Source organism: Nesoenas mayeri, assembly GCF_963082525.1.
Source record: "Nesoenas mayeri genome assembly, chromosome: 7".
Lineage (NCBI taxonomy): Eukaryota > Metazoa > Chordata > Aves > Columbiformes > Columbidae > Nesoenas > Nesoenas mayeri.
Window position 1 is genome coordinate 2,261,752 of NC_137551.1, and position 22,446 is coordinate 2,284,197.

The following is a 22,446-nucleotide window of genomic DNA, read 5'->3' on the forward strand; positions in this document are numbered from 1 at the left end:
AAGGGTGAGTGTCAGGAGGATGGAGCCAGGCTCTTCTCGGTGACAACCAGTGATAGGACAAGGGGTAATGGGTTCAAACTGGAACACAAGAGGTTCCCCTTAAATATGAGAAGAAACTTGTTCCTGGTGAGGGTGGCAGAGCCTGGCCCAGGCTGCCCAGGGGGGTTGTGGAGTCTCCTTCTGTGCAGACATTCCAACCCGCCTGGACACCTTCCTGTGTAACCTCATCTGGGTGTTCCTGCTCCATGGGGGGATTGCACTGGATGAGCTTTCCAGGTCCCTTCTGATCCCTGACATTCTGAGATTCTGTGATTTTCCCCATCGCCTTTCCCACATGCCAACATCAGAAGAGCAGGATGGAGGGATTCCATTTCAGACAGCTCCCAGAGGTCTCCTATGTGGTCTCCTATGTATTTATAAAGAGCTTAGCTTTCTATGGCCACAGCTCTGACGGCTTGCCCAAAGCGAGCTCTCTGAAAGACCAGGAAATGCTGGCTTTGTGCAGGCTGGAAAGGGTCAGTTCTCTGAAATGATCTGGTCTTGCTCCAGAGGGGTGAGAAACTAGAAGATGAGGCACAGAAAGAAAAGCAAATGCTTCATTCATTTACATTTTTAAGCAAATTTGGTGTTTGTTTGTTTGTTTGTTTGTTTCCTAAAGGATCATATATAAAGGTGGATTGAATACTCCTCCTACATCATTTGAAGCACAACCTTTACTGCATAAGGAAAGGCACAGACTTTTAGCAGGGCCTGTTGAGATGAGACAAGGGGTGTTGGTTTTAAACTAAAGGAGGGAGATTCAGGCTGGACACGAGGAAGAAATTGTTGCCCCTGAGGGTGGTGAGAGCCTGGCCCAGGTTGGCCAGAGAGGTGGTGGATGAACCATCCCTGGAGACATCCCAGGCCAGGCTGGACGGGGCTCTGAGCACCCTGAGCTGGTGAAGATGTCCCTGCTCATGGCAGGGGGGGCACTGGGGGTGCTGGGAAGGTCCCTTCAACCCAAGCTTCAGTATTGCAGCAAGGAGATAACATATCAGTAAATCCCGCTTCTCCCCACCAGCCAGTCCAAAAATTGCTGAGTTAAAAGGCGATATTGAACATGACCTTGGAGCGATGACTCAGGCTGCGTGAGCTCGGTGCGGGCTGGAGTATTAACCCCTGCGTTAGTGTGCATGGGAGACACGGCGACCAAAGAGGAGAACCGAACCTCCCGAGACGTTTGGAAGCTGAGCGGGAAGGATAATGTGTGAGGTGGTCCCAGCCTTAAATTCACACTGAAGTGCTTAAAATGCACTTAAAATGCAATCCTGTATTGCAATTCTTTTTCTAGTAGAGCCCTGGGAACTGATCTTCCTTGAGGATTAGGAGTCCCGGCCAGATGCTGGTCCAGCTGCGATGAAGCAAAGAGGAGGGAAAAAGCCCCATTCCCAAATTCCTCATGCACCGGAGCTGATCGATGCAATCCTGGTTATTTTAGAGAGGCAGGTGACATTTGAGACTTAAAATAAACACATTAGAAAAAAACAAATCAAAGCACAACACAAACTGTCTCTTTGTGCAGTAAGAATTATGGATTGGTTTCTTCTTATCTTGCGCAGCGCTTGACTCACAGGTCTATAACAGCGATAATTTTCCAGCTGAACTTTTCATCCTGGAACAGGTCTCAAGCTGGGAGACGTTCCCTTTAGGCGCTGGGACACACCAGGGATCTCAGGTAAGTTTGCACGGGGTTTCACTGGGGTTTCTTAGGACTAGCATTTGCTTCTGTTAGTATGACTTGGGCAGCTGAATCAGTTGGAGGAGGAGAACTCTAACTGCGTGTTGTGGAGAGGTGTTCCAGGCTGGTGCTGTGATACCGACTATCTGGATGGGTGGCTGTGCCCTGTGACTGGCTTGGTGGGGGGAAAAGGAGGAAGGAAACCTGCAGGATTATATTTGTTGCCACTAGAGAATTTTCCAGGTGAAATTCAGCAACGATCATGACTGCTGTATCTTACCATGGCAAAAGCAGCTGATAAGAAAGGTCACTTATAACAAGCCTGGGTGATCACTTAGCTCTTTAGTGATGTTGTTTCTCACTGCAACCTTTCCAAGACAGTAAATTCTCCTTTCAGCAGTTATTTTTCCTAAATTGAGCTTTATTATGGTGGCAATATTGTTTTCTGATGTGCTCTGAGCATGCGAGCAGCAGCAAAGACGCTGCGGCATGAAGCTTCGCATGAAGCTTCAGTGAACGTAGATCTGGTGGAAGATTGTGAGTTGTTTGGTCTTTTAAAGACTTCTTAAAAAGAGCGAGCAAAGTGTCCTGGGAAATGTGGGATCATTAATTTGGCCACTCACTCCATCCTATTGAGCCACATGACTGGGAGTGGGGATTGCTAGCAGGAGATATATTTTTGCTGTCTTAAGCAGGTTGAAACATAGATCTCCACTTCCCATCTTCACGGCTGCTGCTGCCAACTCGGACACCAGGATGAGGGACACAAACCATCACCAGCTCTTTGAGGCTGCGATGCATTGCACAGGGTGGGATGTGCCCGATGTCGGGGTTGTCCCATCCGCCTTCCCCATGAGCTCCTTTGTGCTTCCACAGTGTCCCCGCCATGTGTGGGAAGAGGTCCAGGTGCTACTTCTCCCGCCTGGAGGTGATCCTCATCATCTGCCTGGTGCTCATGATAGCCGTGACCGTGGTGCTCCTCGTCCTCCACTTCCTCATCACAGGCCACAGTAGCAAGTCGAGCTCTTCCAGTACCACCGTCGCACCCTCCTCTAGTGTGTGTCCGCTGCGGTAATTAAATTAAAGAGGTGTGGGTAGAGGGTCGCTGGGCCGCTGCTGAGCCTCCATAACCAAGATGATCCAAGGCTGGTACAGCTCTGCTGGGAGGACGGGTTGACAGAGTTGGGGTGTTCATCTCGCAAAGAGAAGCTCTGGGGAGACCTTATTGTGGCCTTTCTGTACTTAAAAGGGGTCCATAGAGAAGATGGGAACAGACTTTTGAGCAGGGCCTGTTGTGATAGGACAAGGGGTGACGGTTTTAAACTAAAGGAGGGAGATTCAGGCTGGACATGAGGAAGAAATTGTTGGCCCTGAGGGTGGTGAGAGCCTGGCCCAGGTTGGCCAGAGAGGTGGTGGATGAACCATCCCTGGAGACATCCCAGGCCAGGCTGGACGGGGCTCTGAGCAACCTGAGCTGGTGAAGATGTCCCTGCTCATGGCAGGGGGGGCACTGGGGAGCTGGGAAGGTCCCTTCAACCCAAACTGTTCTGTGATTTTGTGATCTCCCCTGTGCGTGTCCTCTCGCACAGCCACGGCACGATGCTCTTGCTGGTCTCTGCAGTAGGACTGTGGTGGTCAAATCCAGCACAAGCATCTCTCAGAGTGTGGGTGCACAGCATTGTGGGCTGGCTGCAGGGATCCAGAAACCCTCCCTTCCCTCTTTCCTCTACACAGAAGGGGTTCCAAGGGCCCCTCAGTCCCAGCATCGCACCACGGGGCTGCACAGCTGTTGCAATCCCATTTCAGCCCATCAGCACCTCCAGCTCCATCACCAGCTGTGGAGCTGGTGAGCGTAGGGAGCTGCCCAAAGTTAATTCTTAATTCACTTCTAATGTAACCCATACTTGTCCTCTAGAGAGATAAAATCTCACGGGGAAAGAAAACGTTATGAAGCTTTTGGTATTCCCATGTGACGGGAGCCCCTTCCCAGAGCTTGGTGTCTCCCCTGGCCCAGATGGGGCATCGCCCCACATGTCAGCAATGGGACCTTCCAGTTTCTAGATTTTGGTCTCAAATTGGATGTAATTCACACTTTCTTCATGTTTTTAGGTTGTAGCATGTAAGAGCTGTGCACAAGTGATTCCCCTCTGTGTCACAGCTCTTGGAGGAGAAGGCGGAGGAACAGTAATTTTAATGGGTAGCACTGTTCACTCATGGCATTTTAAACAAGAGCAATGCCCCCTGGTCAGCTTGCGGCCAGTGCCTTTCACTTCTCATCTGCTTTAAGTGACAGCCTAGGAAAGGTCAGTCTCGAAGACCAAGTGTCCCCTGTCCCCAGTGACAGCAGCTGGCTGGGGAAGACAGTGAGAACACAGAAACATTTTCCCACAGCGTTATCTCAGCCTCCAGTGATTTGTGGTTCTGGGATTTCCTGATATGTAGATATATATGTTTTAAACATAATAGCCACTTAGTGCCACTTTTTCCATGAGCTTATCCAGGCACTTTGTCCATCCTGTAGAAGGACTTCTGCACCTTCATGACAGCTGGGATGAGACATGATGTCCTTCGGGAGTCCTGTTCCTCACCACTTGCCTGGAGGTCACTCCCCAGAGCTGCTTTTCCCTTCTTTGAGCTTCTGCTGGCTCCACCATGATCCTCCACTGGGACCAGGGCACCAGCGCTGGACATGGGATGTGTTGGAGGCACCGGGGCAACATACAGATACCCTCCTCTTTCTTCTCTAATCCTTTTCCAGTAGCTTCTGGCACACTGTCCCCTTTTTCTCATTGCTACTGAGCTGAATTTTGTGTGTGAAAACAGCTCTTATAGCCTCAAATCTCTTTCCTGCATGGTAGTGGTGGACCTGGAGAACTTAATCAGCGAAGATGGGCTTGTTTCCCCCTCGCTGTGAATCTTGACACATTTTACACAGTCCAGTGACCCCATCTCATGAGCTCCCTCTGTGGTTCTTCATGCCTGGTCCACACTTTACTGTCCCAAATGCCTCATCAGCATCGTGTGCCCACTAATCTACTATTAATTCTTACTATAGGTTCCAGCAAATCACCAGCAAACTACTTACTGGGCGTAGGTCGAGCTGACTGTACGGGACCTGTGGCAGAAATTCCTCTGGTAAGTTGGGGGAATTGAACACAGGGTTGGTAAAAAACTGATTTTTGTCACCTCTGGGTATTTTTTTGTGGGACTTCTGGTTTAGTGGCTCTTCCTTGCCAAACGGTTGTCATCTTCAAAGATTATGTGGAATTTCTTTGAGGCTTTGAGCAAACTGGCCTAGTGGAAGATGTCCCTGCTCGTGACAGGGGGGTTGGAACTAGATGGTCTTCAATGTCCCTTCCAACGCAAACCATTCTGATTCAATGATCCTTGCAATCACAGGGCAAGATAATTGCAATTCTGAGTGTTCATATGTTGAACGAGTCCTCTGACCCTCTGGCAAATTAACTTAGAAGAACACAGGCAAATGAACACGTTGCTCAATATTTTGCCTGTGTAGGCTTGATGGGGCTCTTCCCTTCCAGATGGGATACGCCAACCCAGAGCAGGTGGGTGGTGGACTTCTCACGCGCCTCTACAGTCGAGCCTTCATCGTGGCAGACCTCGATGACTCCAGGCGAGTGGTGTTTGTCAGTGCTGACATAGGAATGGTGTCTCAGAGGCTGAGACTGGAGGTACGTGGCTGGAGATGAATGATTGGCACAGTCTGGGTTGTAGCTGGTATTAGCATGAAGGTTGTAGTCATTGCTAAATAATATCAAGCACGGCAGCACATTGGCTGTTTGCTTTGGGATCTCCTTGCAACATGATCTTGGAGAGACGTCATGTCTCTGCTGAAGAAGAGCTTTTGATTCCTCAGCAAATGAGGCTGGACTTTGACTGTGCTTCTCTCAGTGGAAAAATTATCACTAATACATTCTCATCACAGATACATTATCATCGATTGGACGAGAGGAAACGGCCTCAAGTTGCGCCAGGGGAGGTCGAGGTTGGATCTGGGGAACAATTTCTTCCCCAAAGGGCTGTGGGGCATCGGAACAGGCTGCCCAGGGCAGTGCTGGAGTCACCATCCCTGGAGGGGTTGAATGGGGTTCTCAGGACATGGGGCAGTGCCAGGGATGGGTTGTGGCTGGACTCGATGATCTTGAGGGTCTTTTCCAACCAAAATGAATCTATGATTGTATCATAGGGCCTGTGCAATGCTGGGTCTCCAGCACCACAGAGGAGGGAGGTGCTCGAGAACTGGGGATGATCTGGTCTTCAGTGCAGGTTGGCCATAGAGGTCTTCATTTACCAGACTTTGTTTTAAGGCTCTTGCCACGTCTACCGCTATAACCTTGTGACAGCAGTACAAAAGTATCGGGCAGAAAGAGAAGAGCAAGGAGGAGGATGAATTGTTGGGGTTTTTGCAAGGGCTGAAACAAATCTCTATAGCTTTTGGGCTTGAAAAAGGTTTTTTTGGGACCATCTACTTCCTCTTAGGTGCTTGAGAAACTCAAGAGCAAGTACGGCGAGCTGTACCGACAGGACAATGTCATCCTCAGCGGCACCCACACACACTCAGGGCCTGGCGGCTACTTCCAGTACACCCTCTTCTGGATCACCAGCAAAGGGCTAATCAGACCGTCCCTCAACGCTATCGTGAACGGCATCGTAAAGGTCGGTGTCATCCAGTCTGTTGACATGAGAGCTCATTAATGCAGAAAAGGTGGGAGGAGGTATGTTTGGGACTACTGGAGCTCGTGCTGTGATGGTAGTACCTCCAAATGTTGCGGTCCTAACACACATTTGGAGGTGGTTTTATGCTTCCCATATCAAAAACCTGAAGCCTTGAAGTCTTTCTTGAGAAAGAGACAGTTGTGAGTGGTTTCCAAATATTATCATAATTTTCTAGAATTTTAGACTACTTAAGAAAAAGATATACAAAATAAAAAAGTCTCCGAATTCCCAAGAAATGATTGAGACAGGCAGGGAGGGAAGGGAACGATTTTCCACATACGAAGATTTTCTCACATATGCCTTACATGCACGGACTACTATTCCCTGCCTTCCTGTTTTTCAGAGCATTGATATAGCACATCAGAACATGAAGAGAGGAAGGCTTTTCATAAACAGAGGCACTGTAGAAAATAGCCAGATGAACCGAAGCCCTTTCTCCTACCTTGAGAACCCAGCGTCTGAACGAAGCAGGTAAAAGCTCCTCAAGTGGGCAAGAAACAGAAGGCTGAAGTGGACCCTTCGGTTGGGACCGTGACCCAGCCATCTTGTAGCTGGTGTTTCTGCTCATTCACAGGATGGCTGAAAACGTGGAGCCAAGACCATGGCAGAATGACACTCTTGCCATCCTGGATGCTTGGGTGGTTGCATCCCCAAAAATTAGTTGCAAGAGTGGGCTTGAAAGTTGTGGTTGCCCCCTCCAGCCATGTGAGGTGTTGGTCAGGGATGTGGCCCATATGCTTTGTTAAAAAAAGGGGGGAAAAAAGACTTCACCATTTGAGTCAGATGGCAGAGCCATCCTTGGTGCACAAATTAAGTATTTAGAGGGAGCTCCTCTCTCCATCCCCTGGAGAAGCAGCTCCTGGGGTCAGCAACAACCATAACTCTTCCCTTATCTTTGCAGATGCTACTCTAAGGTCTAACTATGGTCTGGTAATATCTCTAATAACTTCTTCATTTCCCTGCTTAACCTCCTGGAGATTTAAAACGTCTGAGCGATGCAGAATGTGACCGTGGCTCTGGTGCTAATGGGATTTCCCCACTTTGTTTTCATCCAGATATTCAGCCAACACAGACAAAGAAATGGTGATGCTGAAGATGATAGATGAGAATGGACAGGAGCTAGGCCTTATCAGGTACTGACCACCAAAGTCATATGCTTTTCTGCAAATCCTCACATTTCCTGGCATGACCCAAAGGCACCTGGGGAAGATGACCATAGCTGGTCTTCCCTTTAGGGGTGCAGAAAAACCTCCTTGTTGTGCCCCTCCAAGCAGATCCCTGCCCTGGCATCTCTAGGACCCTTTGGGCTTCTTACCTCTTCATTATCTTCTTCATCACCCCATGTTTTGTGGGAAACATGCCATTCCCACAGGCAGTATTTATGACACCCATCCTATCAACAGGTGTGCGGGGCAGCGTTCGGCTGTGCAAAGTTCAGAGCTCAAGGCCGGGCTAATGAAGTAACATGCAGTAACAAAGCCATAATTGCATTTTCCTCGTTTAGCAGTCACAAGTGGGAGTCTGACTGCATTGAGAGGAAGAGGAGGGGTTTCCTTTTTGTAAGAATCAAAGTGTTCCAAAGTGGTTTGGTGTGGTTTTTAACCTTGTTGACTCCTTGTTTCTCTGAAGCAAGAAAAAAAATCCCTCCAAAATATAATTCTCTGGGCTCAGAAAAGAGTCTGTTCAAGTCCGAAATTCCAAATTCTTGTGTCTTCAAGACCTGGACCATCACAGCCATGAGCCCACCTGGTCAGGAAGGGAGAGAGGATGGGAATAGCTCTGCCCTTTTAAATCCACCCCTAGGTACCAACAGTCTGCGTTTGTATTCTCCTGAAGAGAATTCCCATAGGTTAGTTGAGAATACAGAGATTGAACGAGTGACCAACATATAGATTGAACAGTGCATTTCCTATGTGTGTCTTCTCAGCTGGTTTGCCGTGCACCCGGTCAGCATGAACAACACGAACCACCTGGTGAACAGCGACAACATGGGCTACGCGTCTTACCTCTTCGAACAAGAGAAGAACAAGGGGATGCTGCCCGGAGAGGTGGGAGGGTTTTCGGACTGCTGAAAATAACGGGGATGGTTGGTGCTTTCTGTGGGCCAAAGCAGGTTATTTCAAACAGTGAAACAGGACAGCAGGCTAAAACTAGACAAATGAGGACAAAGATGAACACTTTGATTCATTTACTTCCCCTAGAGAAGTCTCAAGGTGCACTCTTGGCTTCCCAAACTAGCAATCAGTGGCATTTATTGAGATTTTAGGAATAAACACAATTAATTTTGATTCGACTGTTGGAAATACTAGAAAGACATGTGGGATACTCGATCCAAAGGAATCAATATATCGCATCTGTGGTATGGGATCACATCTGTGGTCAGCCCCACTTCTTTCTTATGGCTTCCAGCCTGTTCTGTCTTCTGATTTTGATTTATTCAGGAGATTTGCCATCCTAGAGTGCAAACACAGATCCTTTAAAAAGCATTATTTCCCCTGAAACATAAATGTGGATGTGAACACACCTCACAGATGCTTTGAGTCATGAGTTGATTAAGAGGGTATCCTGTGTGTATCTCCACCTTCAAACAGTTTCCCAGTTCCCATTTTAATACTCTGAGCAGAGGAACATGTGCAGTTCACACCAAAGATGGAAACTGAAGGAAGTCTTCCTAATTCCTGCTTGCAAATGTTTCTTTTTGTAGTGGATTACCCAAAAGCTTTTCACAAGCCTTGAATCCAGTGCATAGTTATGGGTGCAAGTTGACATGCACGCAAAGCTAAGAAATATTTAGCTGTATCGTCTCCTGAGCTCATTGCGTCTAGAAGTCTTACAAAAAATAGCTTAAGAGATGATAATATACCAAAATATCTAGTGTTGACACATCCCATCTCTAAAAGAGGGGGGAAAAATGAGAGTACCTATGAGAGCTGAATTCAACTGACAGTATATGACCAGCCTTGCTTCTGATGAGTACTGCTCGATGTTAGCTCATGCAGTCAGATCAGTCATGGTGAAAAACTGGCAGGAAAAGAAAGAAAAGTCCTGTGCACGGTGCTGCAATGTTCCATTAACATCTGATCAGCAACGTGAGAAACGAGGCACGTGGCAGGAAGAGCTGCTGCTGAGATGGAAGAGGTAGATGAAGAAACACTGTCTGGATACCGAAGCAGTGCAAAGGTCACCCTGAAACCCATTTGCATCATGTGTGTCATGCTCTCCCTCGCCCTTCCTGTCCCCAACCCTTGGGATGCTCCTAAATGCCCATCCCAGTCCTTCCAGTCACTTCAGAAACATCAACCAGCATCTCACACTCATTGCCTGGCTGCTTGGACTGCAGGGAAAGCCACGGGTGATGTTAGCAATCGCTGCGAGGCACTAACATTCACCGGACCACGTCTGGTTTTGGCAGGGCTCTTTCGTTGCTGCCTTTGCATCCTCCAACCTGGGAGACGTGTCGCCCAACACCAAAGGCCCGTTCTGCATCAACACGGGGGAGTCGTGCAATAACCCACAGAGCACCTGTCCCGTGGGGGGGGTGAGTATGTCTTAAAATCACAGATTCATTTTGATTGGAAGAGACCCTCAAGTTCATCGAGTCCAACCGTTAACCCACCCCTGGCACTGCCCCATGTCCTGAGAACCTCATGTCCGTCTGTCCAGCCCTCCAGGGATGGTGACTCCAGCACTGCCCTGGGCAGCCTGTTCCAATGCCCCACAGCCCTTTGGGGAAGAAATTGTTCCCCAGATCCAACCTCAACCTCCCCTGGAACAACTTGAGGCCGTTTCCTCTGCTCCTGGCGCTTGTTCCTGGGGAGCAGAGCCCGACCCCCCCGGCTCCAAGCTCCTTTCAGGCAGTTCAGAGATCAGAAGGTCTCCCCTCAGCTCCTGTTCTCCAGCTGAACCCCCCAGGTCCCTCAGCCGCTCCCATCACACTTGTGCTCCACCTCATTTTACTTCATACACATCAACTTCTGATAAGGAGAAAACTTGGGGTTGAGCAGCAAATACAGAGCCACGTGGTGGAATATTGTGCATGAAGACGACGTAAAAAACAAAAATCACCTCTTTTGGGGCTATTCTGGATACCTCTTTCAGGAACTTACTGTGTCTTGTTTTCTGGTTATTCAGCCCAAACCGAAGTTTGCTGGGCTACAAAGGTTTAGTGTAGTCACTCGGTGCCCTAATTTGAGACGGCTGGCAAGAGGCAATTAGTTCCCACAGTATAACAATCACTTGGGAACCTTGTGGTGCCATGTGTTCTCCATATTAACTGGTCACTCCCCTTTAAATGAATTTCTTAACAGGCAACGATGTGCATGGCCATGGGTCCCGGTAATGACATGTTTGACAGTACAAGAATTATAGGGCAAAATATCTACTCAAAAGCAAGGGTAAGTGATTCTTCACTTTTTTGGATGCTGTTATTATAGGAATGCATGTTCATTTGAGCAACTTTCTTGCACCTGTTTTTCTGAATGTAGATGTAGATTTAGATTACTCTGAAGTCCATATCTATATGTTTAAGAAAAACTGATTATTCAGAAAGCACACCATTTTATTTAGATACATCATTGTAGGTGTTGCAATTTGAAAATGTTGATTTGGGCTTTTAATGGTATATTGATATCTCATGTGGATGTTGCCCCTTATAATCTTCCCCTCCCCCCCAAGCCCATGTCCCAGAGGTGTCATGCCAGGAAAAATTCCTTGTGTTGGAGACTCCTAGAAGGTCTCAGAGACATCACCACATACCATTTGTTGACCAGCTTTGACATCACATTTCCAAACTAATACAAATGGGACTTAAAATGTGCCAGCTTAAACATCCACAAAAGATGCTCATGTTGCTTGACTTCACATTTGCTCAGTTGATATCCTCCATCCTATGGCCTCCCGGACAGCACCTGTGTCTTGGCTCAAAAGTCACCTGAATTTACTGGTTCCCCTTCTGTGACCTCATGGAACGTGAGAGTAGTCAGTACAAAGACATTTTTTTGGGGCTGTTTCAGGGACAGCAGCTTGTAGGAACTGGAAGGCATCCAGCAGAGGAGTTATATGCATAAGGCTTGATAGTGGCAGTTGCCTTTTCATCACCATTTCAAATCCTTGCCCTGAACTCACTCCAGGCTTATGGTGACTTGCAAGTGAAAGATTGTCCCAGTCAGTGTCCCAGCGTCTGTATCAAACGGCAATGGAAAGCATTGCTGTTGTTTTTAATGCTGCAGACTCTTGGCCTTCAAAGGCCGTGTCCTCCGCTCCTTCCTGCACTCTAACTTGTGGCCACACTTTCTATGTACCAATTTGAGGCATGTGTGCCACCAAACCATTTCCTGATGGGCTGAACAGCTTAGCTGTCAGCTCTATGGTAAATGCATGGTAAAGTCCATGTGTTTCGAAGAAATGAACGCACCAAAGAACATCTTTCTCATAGGAAGCATTTCTTCTGGTTGGTCTAAGATGTGAGACACACCAAAAGATTGCAACTAGGACAAAGAAGTTGCCATCCTTGTGGAACAGGCACGTGTTTCAGCTGTGGAAAAAAAAGCATGTCCAAAACTGCTGACCACAGCGTGTTCTCCCTGTGTTAGAATCATAGAATCATTTAGGTTGGAAGAGACTCTCAAGATCATTGAGTCCATCCCTGAGAACCTCATCTCCGTCTGTCCAACTCCTCCAGGGATGGTGACTCCAGCACTGCCCTGGGCAGCCTGTTCCAATGCCCCACAGCCCTTTGGGGAAGAAATTACTTGAGATAGGTAGAGCTTGCAGTACTTGGAGCATGAAGGACGTAAAAATGTATGACAGAAACAAAGGAGCTTGGGAAAGACATTCTTGCTTTAACGCTTGGAGGAAGCTACTGGAAGGTGTCAACAGAATGAAGAAATTATTCATATAGCTGAATCTCAGAAGAGCTGGGTTCCTGATTTCTTCTTCTTCAAGGATTTCAACCTTGTATGTCTGTCAGGAGCTGTACGAAGAGGCTTCCCAAGAGGTCACAGGATCCCTCAGCTCAGCTCACCAGTGGGTCAACATGAGTGATGTCTCGGTGGAGCTCAACGCCACGCACACGGTAAGAGTGGGAGCTCCCGGGACGCAGGCGTAAGGAAGGAGCAAATGTGTTCTTAAAGCAGAACCTGGCATGCTGAGGGGAACTGGTTTTAAAATATCTCGGGTTTGGTTTTTTTTCTCATTCTGATTAAGGTTAAAACATGCAAACCAGCCTTAGGATACAGCTTTGCTGCGGGGACCATTGATGGCGTGGGGGCTTTCAACTTCACACAAGGTAATTTAGGGAACAGATATCAATATAGCTTTGTACAAATAGGGAGAAGATGGAGCATCCCCCAAATAGATCCAAACCCCCAGAATCATTTAAGAACATAAGTGTCTGGTTGAACCACAGTCTCCAAGGGTTGTTTTTTAGGAGTGGGGAGAAGAAAGAGCTGGCTTTGGGGTAACCTTTCGCCTTTGTTCTCATTAGCCAAAGACTGCTAAGACGTAGCTCAGCTGGGCTAAAGCCTGGCTTTTCAAACCACCCCAAAAATGGGAGACAGCCAAAAGCCACTGTGAAATATCCTATCCCAGACCAGCAGGGAGTGGGTAATAAATGAGTTTGCTCTCCGATAGCTGCTGGGGCAGCTGAAGGACAGCATTTAAAATATGTTTCCCCCTCAAGGCTCAGTAGAAGGGGATCCATTTTGGGATGAAATCCGGAACCAGCTGCTGGGAGAGCCATCCAACGAAACAAAAGCCTGCCACAAACCCAAGCCAATCCTCTTTAGCACCGGAGAGGTAAGGATACACTGCTGTGTGCCTGGGAAGTGCAGAGATTGCTGATCTGGTCTAAGTTTTGGTAGGGCACTACAGAGGCTGTCCGTGCAAGCCCATATGGTGAAGAGCAAGGAGGGAGAGATCTGCATGGGCTTGAAGACATGAAAATAGAAAGCAAGAATATGTGTTGTCATTAGTTTTCATCAGAATGAAAGAGGTAGAAATTTTCATCTTGCAGAGCATTGTTTCCATGTGTCCCAGGGGGAGGGACCAGAGATGCTGCTCTCATTAAGGTCAAGAAACCCAACTGAAGATCCGCCCTGGCCCAATTCTCAGCCTGTGAAATAGCCCTGAGCAGGATGCACAGGGACATGCATGAGGCCAGGGAAAGCCAACGGTGCATGGAGATCAGCATTGCTTCCCCGCAGTCTCTGGCTTCAGGACATCCTCTCAGATCTTAATAGCTCTGGGTGGATTTTAATTCCATCCTCCCATTGGTTTCTTGCCTTAATCCATGAGAGGACTGTTCTTTTTCTCATGTGGCAGGCAGGTCCATGCAAAATGAAGTAACTCATCGTGGTGCCTTTTGGGAGCTCTGAGGACTGTATGAACTCACCCATCTCCTCAGCGTTACCTTCAAAGGTTTCTACCAGGTTTTGACTTCCCCTGGAAACGTCCTGTTGACTTCTCTGCATTTCTGTCATGTTTATGCAAATGTCCAATAGTTCTGTGAGCTACAGCGTTGGCTGATGCCAGACTTACTCATCCATAGGTAGAATGACACCAGGCTTAGGCTGGCATACCCTAAAGTGGGTTCTCCAGCACATCCTTGCTCCCAGCAGGACCAATGCTGCAGCTACAGCAGATTCCTCGGGACCATGTCCAGAAGAACCAGGGCAATCAGCAAGGATGGAGATGCCCCATTGCTTGGCCCCCCATCCCAGGGATGCCTCATTATCACAGGGAAGACCTATTCTTTAGGCCCAGCCTCTGCAGAGCTGCTGCCCTGTTGGTCCCAGCCCATCCCCATCCTCAGGGATGTTCTGTTCTGGGCAGGACTTGGTGTTTGTTCTTACTGAACTTTCCCAAAATCCAATTTACAACTTTAAAATAAACTTGATGGCTCATTTTCCACCTGCTACACCTTTGGTGTTAAGGCAAATGCACTGTACTGGAGCAGGATTGTGCCTAAGGTCCTTCAGAGCACTTTTAGAGGATGCCATCTAGATGAGTCATCATTTTTCCTTTCATCTGCCTCTTTAAAAGCTTTCCTAGTATCACTTTATGTTCAATTAGCTCATCTCATCTCTCATAAGTAGAGATGCCAACACAGAGCCTCTTCCCACCCCATCTCCTCCATCCAGGATGGTGCTACTGAGAGTAAATTACACTTAATTCTTACAACTTTAACCCCTTCTGAGCATCCTTTTAGGGATACTCTGGCAGGCCTCATGCTTCTGATGTTCTTCACTAGGTTTTCCCATTCATGTTTTACCCCCAGTAAATTGCACCTCAAAAATCTTTTTGGCTTGCTAGAGTGGGATTTTGCATTTCACCTGCTGGAGCTACAACCCTTGAGCTCTTGTTGTTCTTAATTCCCTTTTAACAGTCTTCTTCATTTTTATGTAGCTTTTTTTCTTCTTTTAAGATGAAATGCTGCTGTAGTGTGTGTTTTTGCCGATGATTCCAGTTTGGTTTGTTTGATATGGTGATGATTCCAGCACGGGCTGCTCAGTTTGAAGTCAGGGGTAGGTTGAGGGTTCCCTGAGCATCACCCTCTGGGTGACTTAGAAACTCTCCCTCTGCATCACAGCTGACGGTACATTTGCTCAGCTAATTCAGAGTTAACTCTCATTTCTAATTGCCATCAGGCTCTCTGATTTCACTCATTCTCTTTTGCTCATCTGGTCAAATGATCAACCTTATTGACCTTAACAGTGCCCTTTTCCCATGCAGGTGAGGGGTTTCTAGGTGCTACCCTGACCTTATTTACTCACTTAATTTCCCTGATTTATGACTGTAGGAATGAAAACGCTTCAGCTATCTTTTTTGCTACTATCCCACAACAGTCATGCTCCTTTTTTTTTCCACATCAGATGACTCGGCCTCACCCATGGCACCCTGATATCGTGGATGTTCAGATCATTGCCATTGGATCGCTGGCAATCCTTGCTGTTCCTGGAGAGTTCACGTACGTATTTCCTTGGTCTTGTTCTATGTGTTGCAGCCGTCAGCATTGCATTCACACTACCTGTAGTACTTCTGCATGCACATAGTAAGGAGACATGGGCTCAAAATTGTCCCAAATATATGACAGCTGTGCACGCACTACACATATATGTCCACTGCATGTACTTTCTTGTATACTGTCTTCTCTGCTTACCTGGGGTTTTCCATTCTGTAAGTTAGCCATGGGAATGAATGAGATGCAAACAATCTTCCCAAATAATTTCAACTGTTCATTGCAAAATGCAGTTTCGATGAAAAGAAAGGAACTTGTTAACTTTGATTTTATTTTCTTTTTCATGCCACAAACACCAACATGGCAAATTGCACTGACTGTTAAGGGCACAATGGTGAACATCTGAATAGGATAATGATTTATTTCCAGCAGCCTTTTTTTCTACCCACCCTGGGGTGTCTCCAGCCTCACCCTGGTTGTGATGATGTCTGTAAAAGGCTTTGAGGCGTTTTGGTTGAGCCCATGGCAGAGATCCCTTGGGGTTGCTGAGCAGCGCTGCAAGTGCCATATGAATTTGTGGTGGCGTCTTGCGTGTCCAACCAGCAATTTCTGCTCTAGCTCCCTGCATTTCTGGAGTCTGATGTTCTTCCCTTAACACCCCCAGGACCATGTCTGGACGCAGGCTCCGGGAAGCTGTCAAAAGAGTAAGTTGATGAGAAAGACATCCCTTGAGAGAGCAGCGTATGTGAATCTTCACGTTTCTTGAGCCTTCCGGTTCTTGGTCCTTGTCTCCTCCCTGCTGGGGTCATGGGCCTCGCATCTCACCGTTTTCCTTCTCTTAAATGCATCATATACAGTTTGCATGTGCTCACTGACGTGCTGGGAAATGAATATCCTCCCCAAAAGAAGCAAACCCAAGGGGTTTCAATCTATTAAGCCAATGCAAGTTAATTCAACTGGGATCCAGGCAAAACAGATGCTGGCAGGAGTTTTGTCTCTGGGATGGAGAGGTTTAGCTCCTTAATTGCTACCAGAATTTTGCAACGCAAGAACAATTGGGAAAAAAAGTGGAAAAATGTATGTTTTCAGTTTTCCTGATTGATACATCCTATTCTCAGCTGCAGTCTGAGTCCCGTCTTAATCTCAGCTGCTGTCTCATAACTCACTGAGGCTGTCTCATAGAGTTATATCATCATTTTTTTAGGAGAATAGAGGCCACAGCTTCAAAAAAAACCCCACCCTAAATGTACTGAATTTATTGGAGTATGAGGTAATTTATCCTCTTTTTCCTGTGGGAAGTGAATATGAGACATTAATATAGGCAAATTACACTTGTAGTGTTGCGTTCTTGAACTTCCAGCCCCCTCCCAGCTGCAACTTTGTGTTCTGTCCTGGTTAATACTACTACTACTAATAATAATAATATACACTAAGCAGTTGTTACAAGGTAAGTGATTTATTTCCTTTTTCAGGAGTTTGATTCTCATGGTACATCACAAATGGATGTCGTCATTGCAGGTCTGTGCAATGTCTACACTCATTACATTGCCACCTATGAAGAATACCAGGTAAACAATTACAGTTGTGGATTGGACGTGTTTAACCAAATTCAGATTTTTGACATATGGGATGATAACTCATGTGAAATTATGCACATTTAGAGCACTTTTCCTTTGCCATGAAAAGCTAAAGAATCTGTGGTAGAAATCATGAGACCTCCTTGTTTATTCTGGCCTAGATGACATGGTCCAAGGGCCAATGTGGTTTCTTGACCATAGCTAGGGAGTGCATATGGATGCTTTAATTTGGAAATGGTCAGACACACTGAAGGGAGCTCCTGTGAATTCAGGTCTGGTTTAGTAACCTCCTGATGATTTGGATGAGAAATTATCTTCATAAAGTGGCAAAATTGCCAGAAGAGGGATTTGGAGTGGTAGGGTTTTAAGGTGAACATGAACTATAGTGCTATGTTGCTGGGGAAGAGACTACAATATAGCTTGCAAGGCTCAGTTTCAAGGATCTTCCCAAGATGTGGTAGATCATATGCTTTGAGGAAGGTGTGGACCACTTGGGTGGACTCGTAGGGTTCAGAAACCCTAAACTGGGAGGGAAGAATGGAAGAACTGAGGTTATCCAAAAGAAGTTGGAGAGGAGAAGACCTGAATCATAAACCTTGAAAAGAGGGAAAGAGCTGTGATAATTGGAAGAGTGACAACCGGTACTCTTTGTTTGCCATGGACTGGAGAAGGAAGAATAACCTGAAACTGCAGCAGAAATACTTAAGTGAGCTATTGGGCTGTCTTACTTGCAGTAAGGGAGTAAATAAACCCCCGCAGGTACAGCGCTGATCTTGTCTTGGTCCTTCAAACCTTCCTTTTCCAAATTTGCCCTTTGCTAGGCTCAACGATATGAGGCTGCCTCGACTATTTATGGGCCACACACCCTTTCTGCTTATATTCAACTGTACAGAGGACTTGCAAGAGCTATTGCTACGGTAATCAACATTTTTTATATGCCACGTGATGCTAGAGACATTTAAACCCTGTAAATGGTGATGGCTATACTTGTTCGTCAGTGAGGTTGCATGATTGCTACCCAAATAAGAAACCTCTTTGAGACGTTCTCCTATGGTATGAAAATAATTCCCGTAGTGGGGGTCTCATAGCACTTGAGAAATGCTATGGGATTTGGGTTCAAAGTTTAGAAAATAGATGCATGTTCATTTCCATTATCACCCTTGTTCCTAAAATCTATCTAAATACATACATACATATATATATATATATAAAACTCACATCATTGGTATGATTCACCACGGAGATACGTGTTATCTGCATGTGTGTACAAATGAGCACATCTTCCCTCCCCCAGAATACAGTTCAGGATTTGCCAAGTGGTCCAGAGCCGCCAGTTTTCAACATCGGTGACTTGACCTTGGTGCCTTCTCTCATTGCCGATCGCGCGCCAGCGAATAAGACGTTTGGAGATGTGCTGCAAGAAGTGAGACAACAGTATCGAGTGGTGAGAGCTTCCAGGATTTGGTAAACGTCATTGGGAATTTGTGTTTAAATTCTTATTCCTGTTGTGAAAAAGGTCTTTGTTTTCTAAAGGGTGGTGCTGCTCTTCTTCCTCTTGTCATGGACAGGGTGTTTTCATGCCAGTGTCATTGTGCTGAGTGAAATTAAAGTGAGCGAATGAAGGGGAAAATAAAAGCCCTTGATATTCAACATGTAGATTTCCTCTTCTGCTTCAACATAAAATAACAGCTGATTGTTTAATAGGCAAATATCATGCAGTGATTTCTTTACAAGTCACATTTGATGCCTCCGGTGTGGAATGTAAATGAAATAAAAACATCAGAAATGGTTTGGTTTTCATACTTGAAACTTAAATAAGGTGTTCAGAGCAAGGAGTTTAATCTCATTGCTGTTTCCAGCACTAAGGTAGAAAGAAGACACAGAGGCACTCTTAAAAGTTTCGCCTGTTTCTCTCCCTCCTCTACACAGAAATCTTACATGTTAGGCACAGAATACCAATCACAGTATAAATTGCTTACTGCTATTGCAACAAGCGAAATTATAAATAATTAAAAACAACAGCAACAAAAAATGCAAACCAAAACCCACAAAAACTCAATCAAATCACTAAAATCTCATCTTCACATTTTCAATGTGCTCGGTCTTTAACACAAATCTCAATTCCCCCCGCAGACAGAGGTTGCTGAAGTAACTTTCGTAGGTGCAAACCCCAGGAACTCTGCTGAGAACGCGGTAAATATGACACAACAATTCTGGAATTTGGGATCTTCGGGATTAGTGAATATTTAGTTACTGCCTCTGTCTGATGCATTTTAATCTTTGACATTCAGGTTTCAGAAGGAGCAAGATCCTGTGCTCCCTGTGCTCTTTTCTTTGGTGGGGGTTCAGAAGAAGATAGTCTCTCTCTTTAATATGTGCTCTGGAAATTAATACCACTAGAGCGCTTCTGGGGCAGAGGCCTTATTTCGGTCAGATAAGGACCATTCGTGATCTCTTCATATGACAACAGAAGTTGAAGTCACACATTTTGTGTGTTAGGTCAAATACTCTTCCTTAGTTGGTATCTAATGCCATCCAGTCATAGCAAGCGTGGTCTCTAGTCTCCATCCTATCAGCCTGGTGCATTATTTTAAGAAAACAAAGAAAATTAGAAAAAGTATCTAATTCATCAAAGAATTGTTGGCCCTGAGGGTGGTGAGAGCCTGGCCTAGGTACCCAGAGAGGTGGTGGATGAACCATCCCTGGAGACATCCCAGGCCAGGCTGGACGGGGCTCTGAGCAACCTGAGCGGCTGAAGATGTCCCTGTCATGGCAGGGGGGGCACTGGGGGAGCTGGGAAGGTCCATTCCAACCCAAACTATTCTATAATTCTATGATCCCATCACACATCTTGCATAGACATTGATAGCAAACACCTCACCCGTCCATTCTCTTTTTAATGATCACGTTCTTTGCTCATTCTCTGCATCACTTATTAGCTTAAGTTTTTGCTTTTGCAGTGAAATATAAGAATTTTTACTAGTAATTACCATGTTTGCCAGTGAAGCGCACAGAAGCATAGTGATACAGGAAAGTAGGGACATGTCTGTCCCTTCAGCATCTGGCTCACTCTGTTATTTTTATTCCAGACTGAACACAACTTCCTGACGGTGGAGAGATACACCAACACTTCGGAGAGTTGGCAGGTGGTGCAGAACGATGCCTCCTGGGACACCAGGTGAGTACCCTGACCAGATTGCACTGTGCTGTAGACTCCACAGAGTAATTTGAGTTTACCCTAAATGGCTTCATTTCAGAGCTCCCATCCCCAGGTTGGCCTTGTCCCTGTAGATGATGCTCTCTGGGGACTGACTGGTCCATATTTGGGTGGTTAACATGTCCAGAACATAACACTCCAACTTCTCCTTGGGTATAACTTCTGCAATGAAGGCTTATGAGTTTGGGAAAGGTAGAAAGAAGAGCAAAAATTACAGAAAGATCATTGTCCATTTGTTCGTAGCCTATGTCCATCCATCTGCTGCATTGTGTTGATGAATAGAAAACCTAAGAGGGTCAGAGCGGTAGGGTTTTCATAAGGAAAAGCTGGCCAGATTTGCTGTGCATCATGAAGTAGAAACAGTCAATGATTTTTAAGAAGTTTGTAAAAAACCAAAGAAGAAGAGCAGAGGTAATGTTGTGTGGTGTTATGATATGGAGGTGGGAATGTAATAACATTTGTAGAAATATTCTTCATCTGCAAAAAGGACCACCGCCTCATTTTTCCGTGATTCCAGATAGTTTTCGGCCCTGCTGGCTTTTGGGTTGGCTTGTTGGATAGCTTAAATATATGAGGAAAGGTTAAAAGAAGCTCTTAAAATATACTCAACTGGAATGCATTCCGCTTACTGAGCTCTTGGGATATTAAAACAAATGACAAGTGGATTTTCTTGCTGACTGCAGTTTTTGGGTTGTCTGCTAGGTTCTACTGGACCAAGGGATTACTTGGTCAAAGCAACGTGACCATTGAGTGGCACATCCCTCGTGACACAGAGCCGGGCGTCTACAGGATTCGCTACTTCGGGCACTACAGGCAAAAACTGTCTCTCAGTCCTGCTGTCTCTATTGCATTTGAAGGCGCATCTTCAGCGTTTGAAATCAGAGCTCTGTAGGTGATCCGTTCATTACAAGGATTGTTTCTTTTGAGCAGTAGATTTGACACCTGTGATGTTCATAATACATACTTAGGAGGTTTTTTTTGGCAAATGTTACTCTGTACATCATTGCTGCTGGTCAGCTTTTGCTTTGCAAAGCTTGATTTCCCACAAAGTTTTGGCTATAATCTGCAATCCAGTCTCACTAGTCCAATGTATTCCCATTCAAGCAGTTCCCATCCTGGACTGATCTTGTTGCAGTTGATTCTTATTGTAATAAAAGATGTAACTGTTTTTCTTCAGTCATCGAGGAAGTTCCTTTTGATCGTGAATAAGCTCTCTTGGGGAGAATTAGTGCATATTGGGAGCTAATCCAGACCATAAAATAGTTCATAATATTGAGCCCAGTCCATAAAACTGGAAAGACCTGCTGAATTCACAAGACATCAGGAGAGAAGACTCTTCAATCGTGCTTGAAGGGCAAAGCTGACCTCTTAGGATGGTAAAGGGATAAATGGGATAGATGCTCACCGGTAAGTTTTGAATATTGTTTCATTTAATTGCTCTGGTTTAGGGCATTTTGATGCTTCATTCTCTGAGTTAAAAGCTACCACAGACTATGGGTGGTGGTGGGGCAAGTGCCATATGAATCGAATTGTGCATAATTCTCCATAAATCAGTGGTCTCGGTTTCACAGGTGCCTGATGAGAGGGGCTGTATAAGGTCCTGCCTCAGACGTCTCAGGTAAGAAAAGGAAGGTCAGTCACACACAAGGCAAAATATTGAAGCAGTTGCCAGTTTTTCCCTGCCAGAATGTGTTATTCTCTTCCACAAATGTCACTTTTGAACGGAACAGTGTGCTGGGTGGGCTCAGTGCTGCCCACCACGTGTGGGGTGGTGTAGTCTCAAGGGGATGCTGAGCAAGTTTTTGGAAGAGAAGCCCTCTGAAAGCTCTTAATTAATTGCAAATGGCCCAAGAAACTACAGATGGGCTGGAGGGTCCCAAGTCTCTGCAAGGACCACATGTATTTGCTCTGATTTTATCACCTGAAGACATCGTGCATCTGGCATGGTCCAGAGGCAGAATGCTGGGCAAGAAAGACTGCTGTCCTTGCATTAAGCTCCTGACCAGCCCTCCAACCACAGGAAAGGGCAACAGATGGCAAATTACCCTCTAAATATCACTTTGGGATGCATCAAAATGATGAAAAAATAAGGACACTTACATGTGCCAGAGGTTGAATAGGAGGGTGTCATGGGAGGGCACTGGGGTTACGCCAGAGGCCATATGCAGGTTGGGGATTTTGGGAGGGACCTGTTGGTGAGGGAGAACCTGCAGCTGCTAGGAAAAGGTGACCCAGAGCAGGG

At 46.1% G+C, this 22,446-nt stretch overlaps 1 protein-coding gene across 1 annotated transcript; it reads left to right on the forward strand.

Annotated features, from left to right (window-relative positions):
* Positions 1-1,172: 1,172 nt before the first annotated feature.
* LOC308042369 (putative neutral ceramidase C) lies at positions 1,173-21,096 on the forward strand (the record flags this gene model as incomplete). The annotated part of the gene is made up of 21 exons (XM_080347715.1): positions 1,173-1,246; positions 2,594-2,748; positions 4,773-4,852; positions 5,260-5,409; positions 6,218-6,394; positions 6,798-6,925; positions 7,510-7,587; positions 8,382-8,502; positions 9,867-9,992; positions 10,762-10,848; positions 12,423-12,527; positions 12,659-12,740; positions 13,134-13,249; positions 15,325-15,419; positions 16,075-16,114; positions 16,883-16,978; positions 17,809-17,904; positions 18,282-18,431; positions 19,121-19,180; positions 20,077-20,165; positions 20,907-21,096. 21 exons carry the CDS (start codon positions 1,173-1,175, stop codon positions 21,094-21,096), a joined length of 2,295 nt encoding a protein of 764 aa, XP_080203841.1.
* Between the last annotated feature and the right edge of the window lie 1,350 nt (positions 21,097-22,446).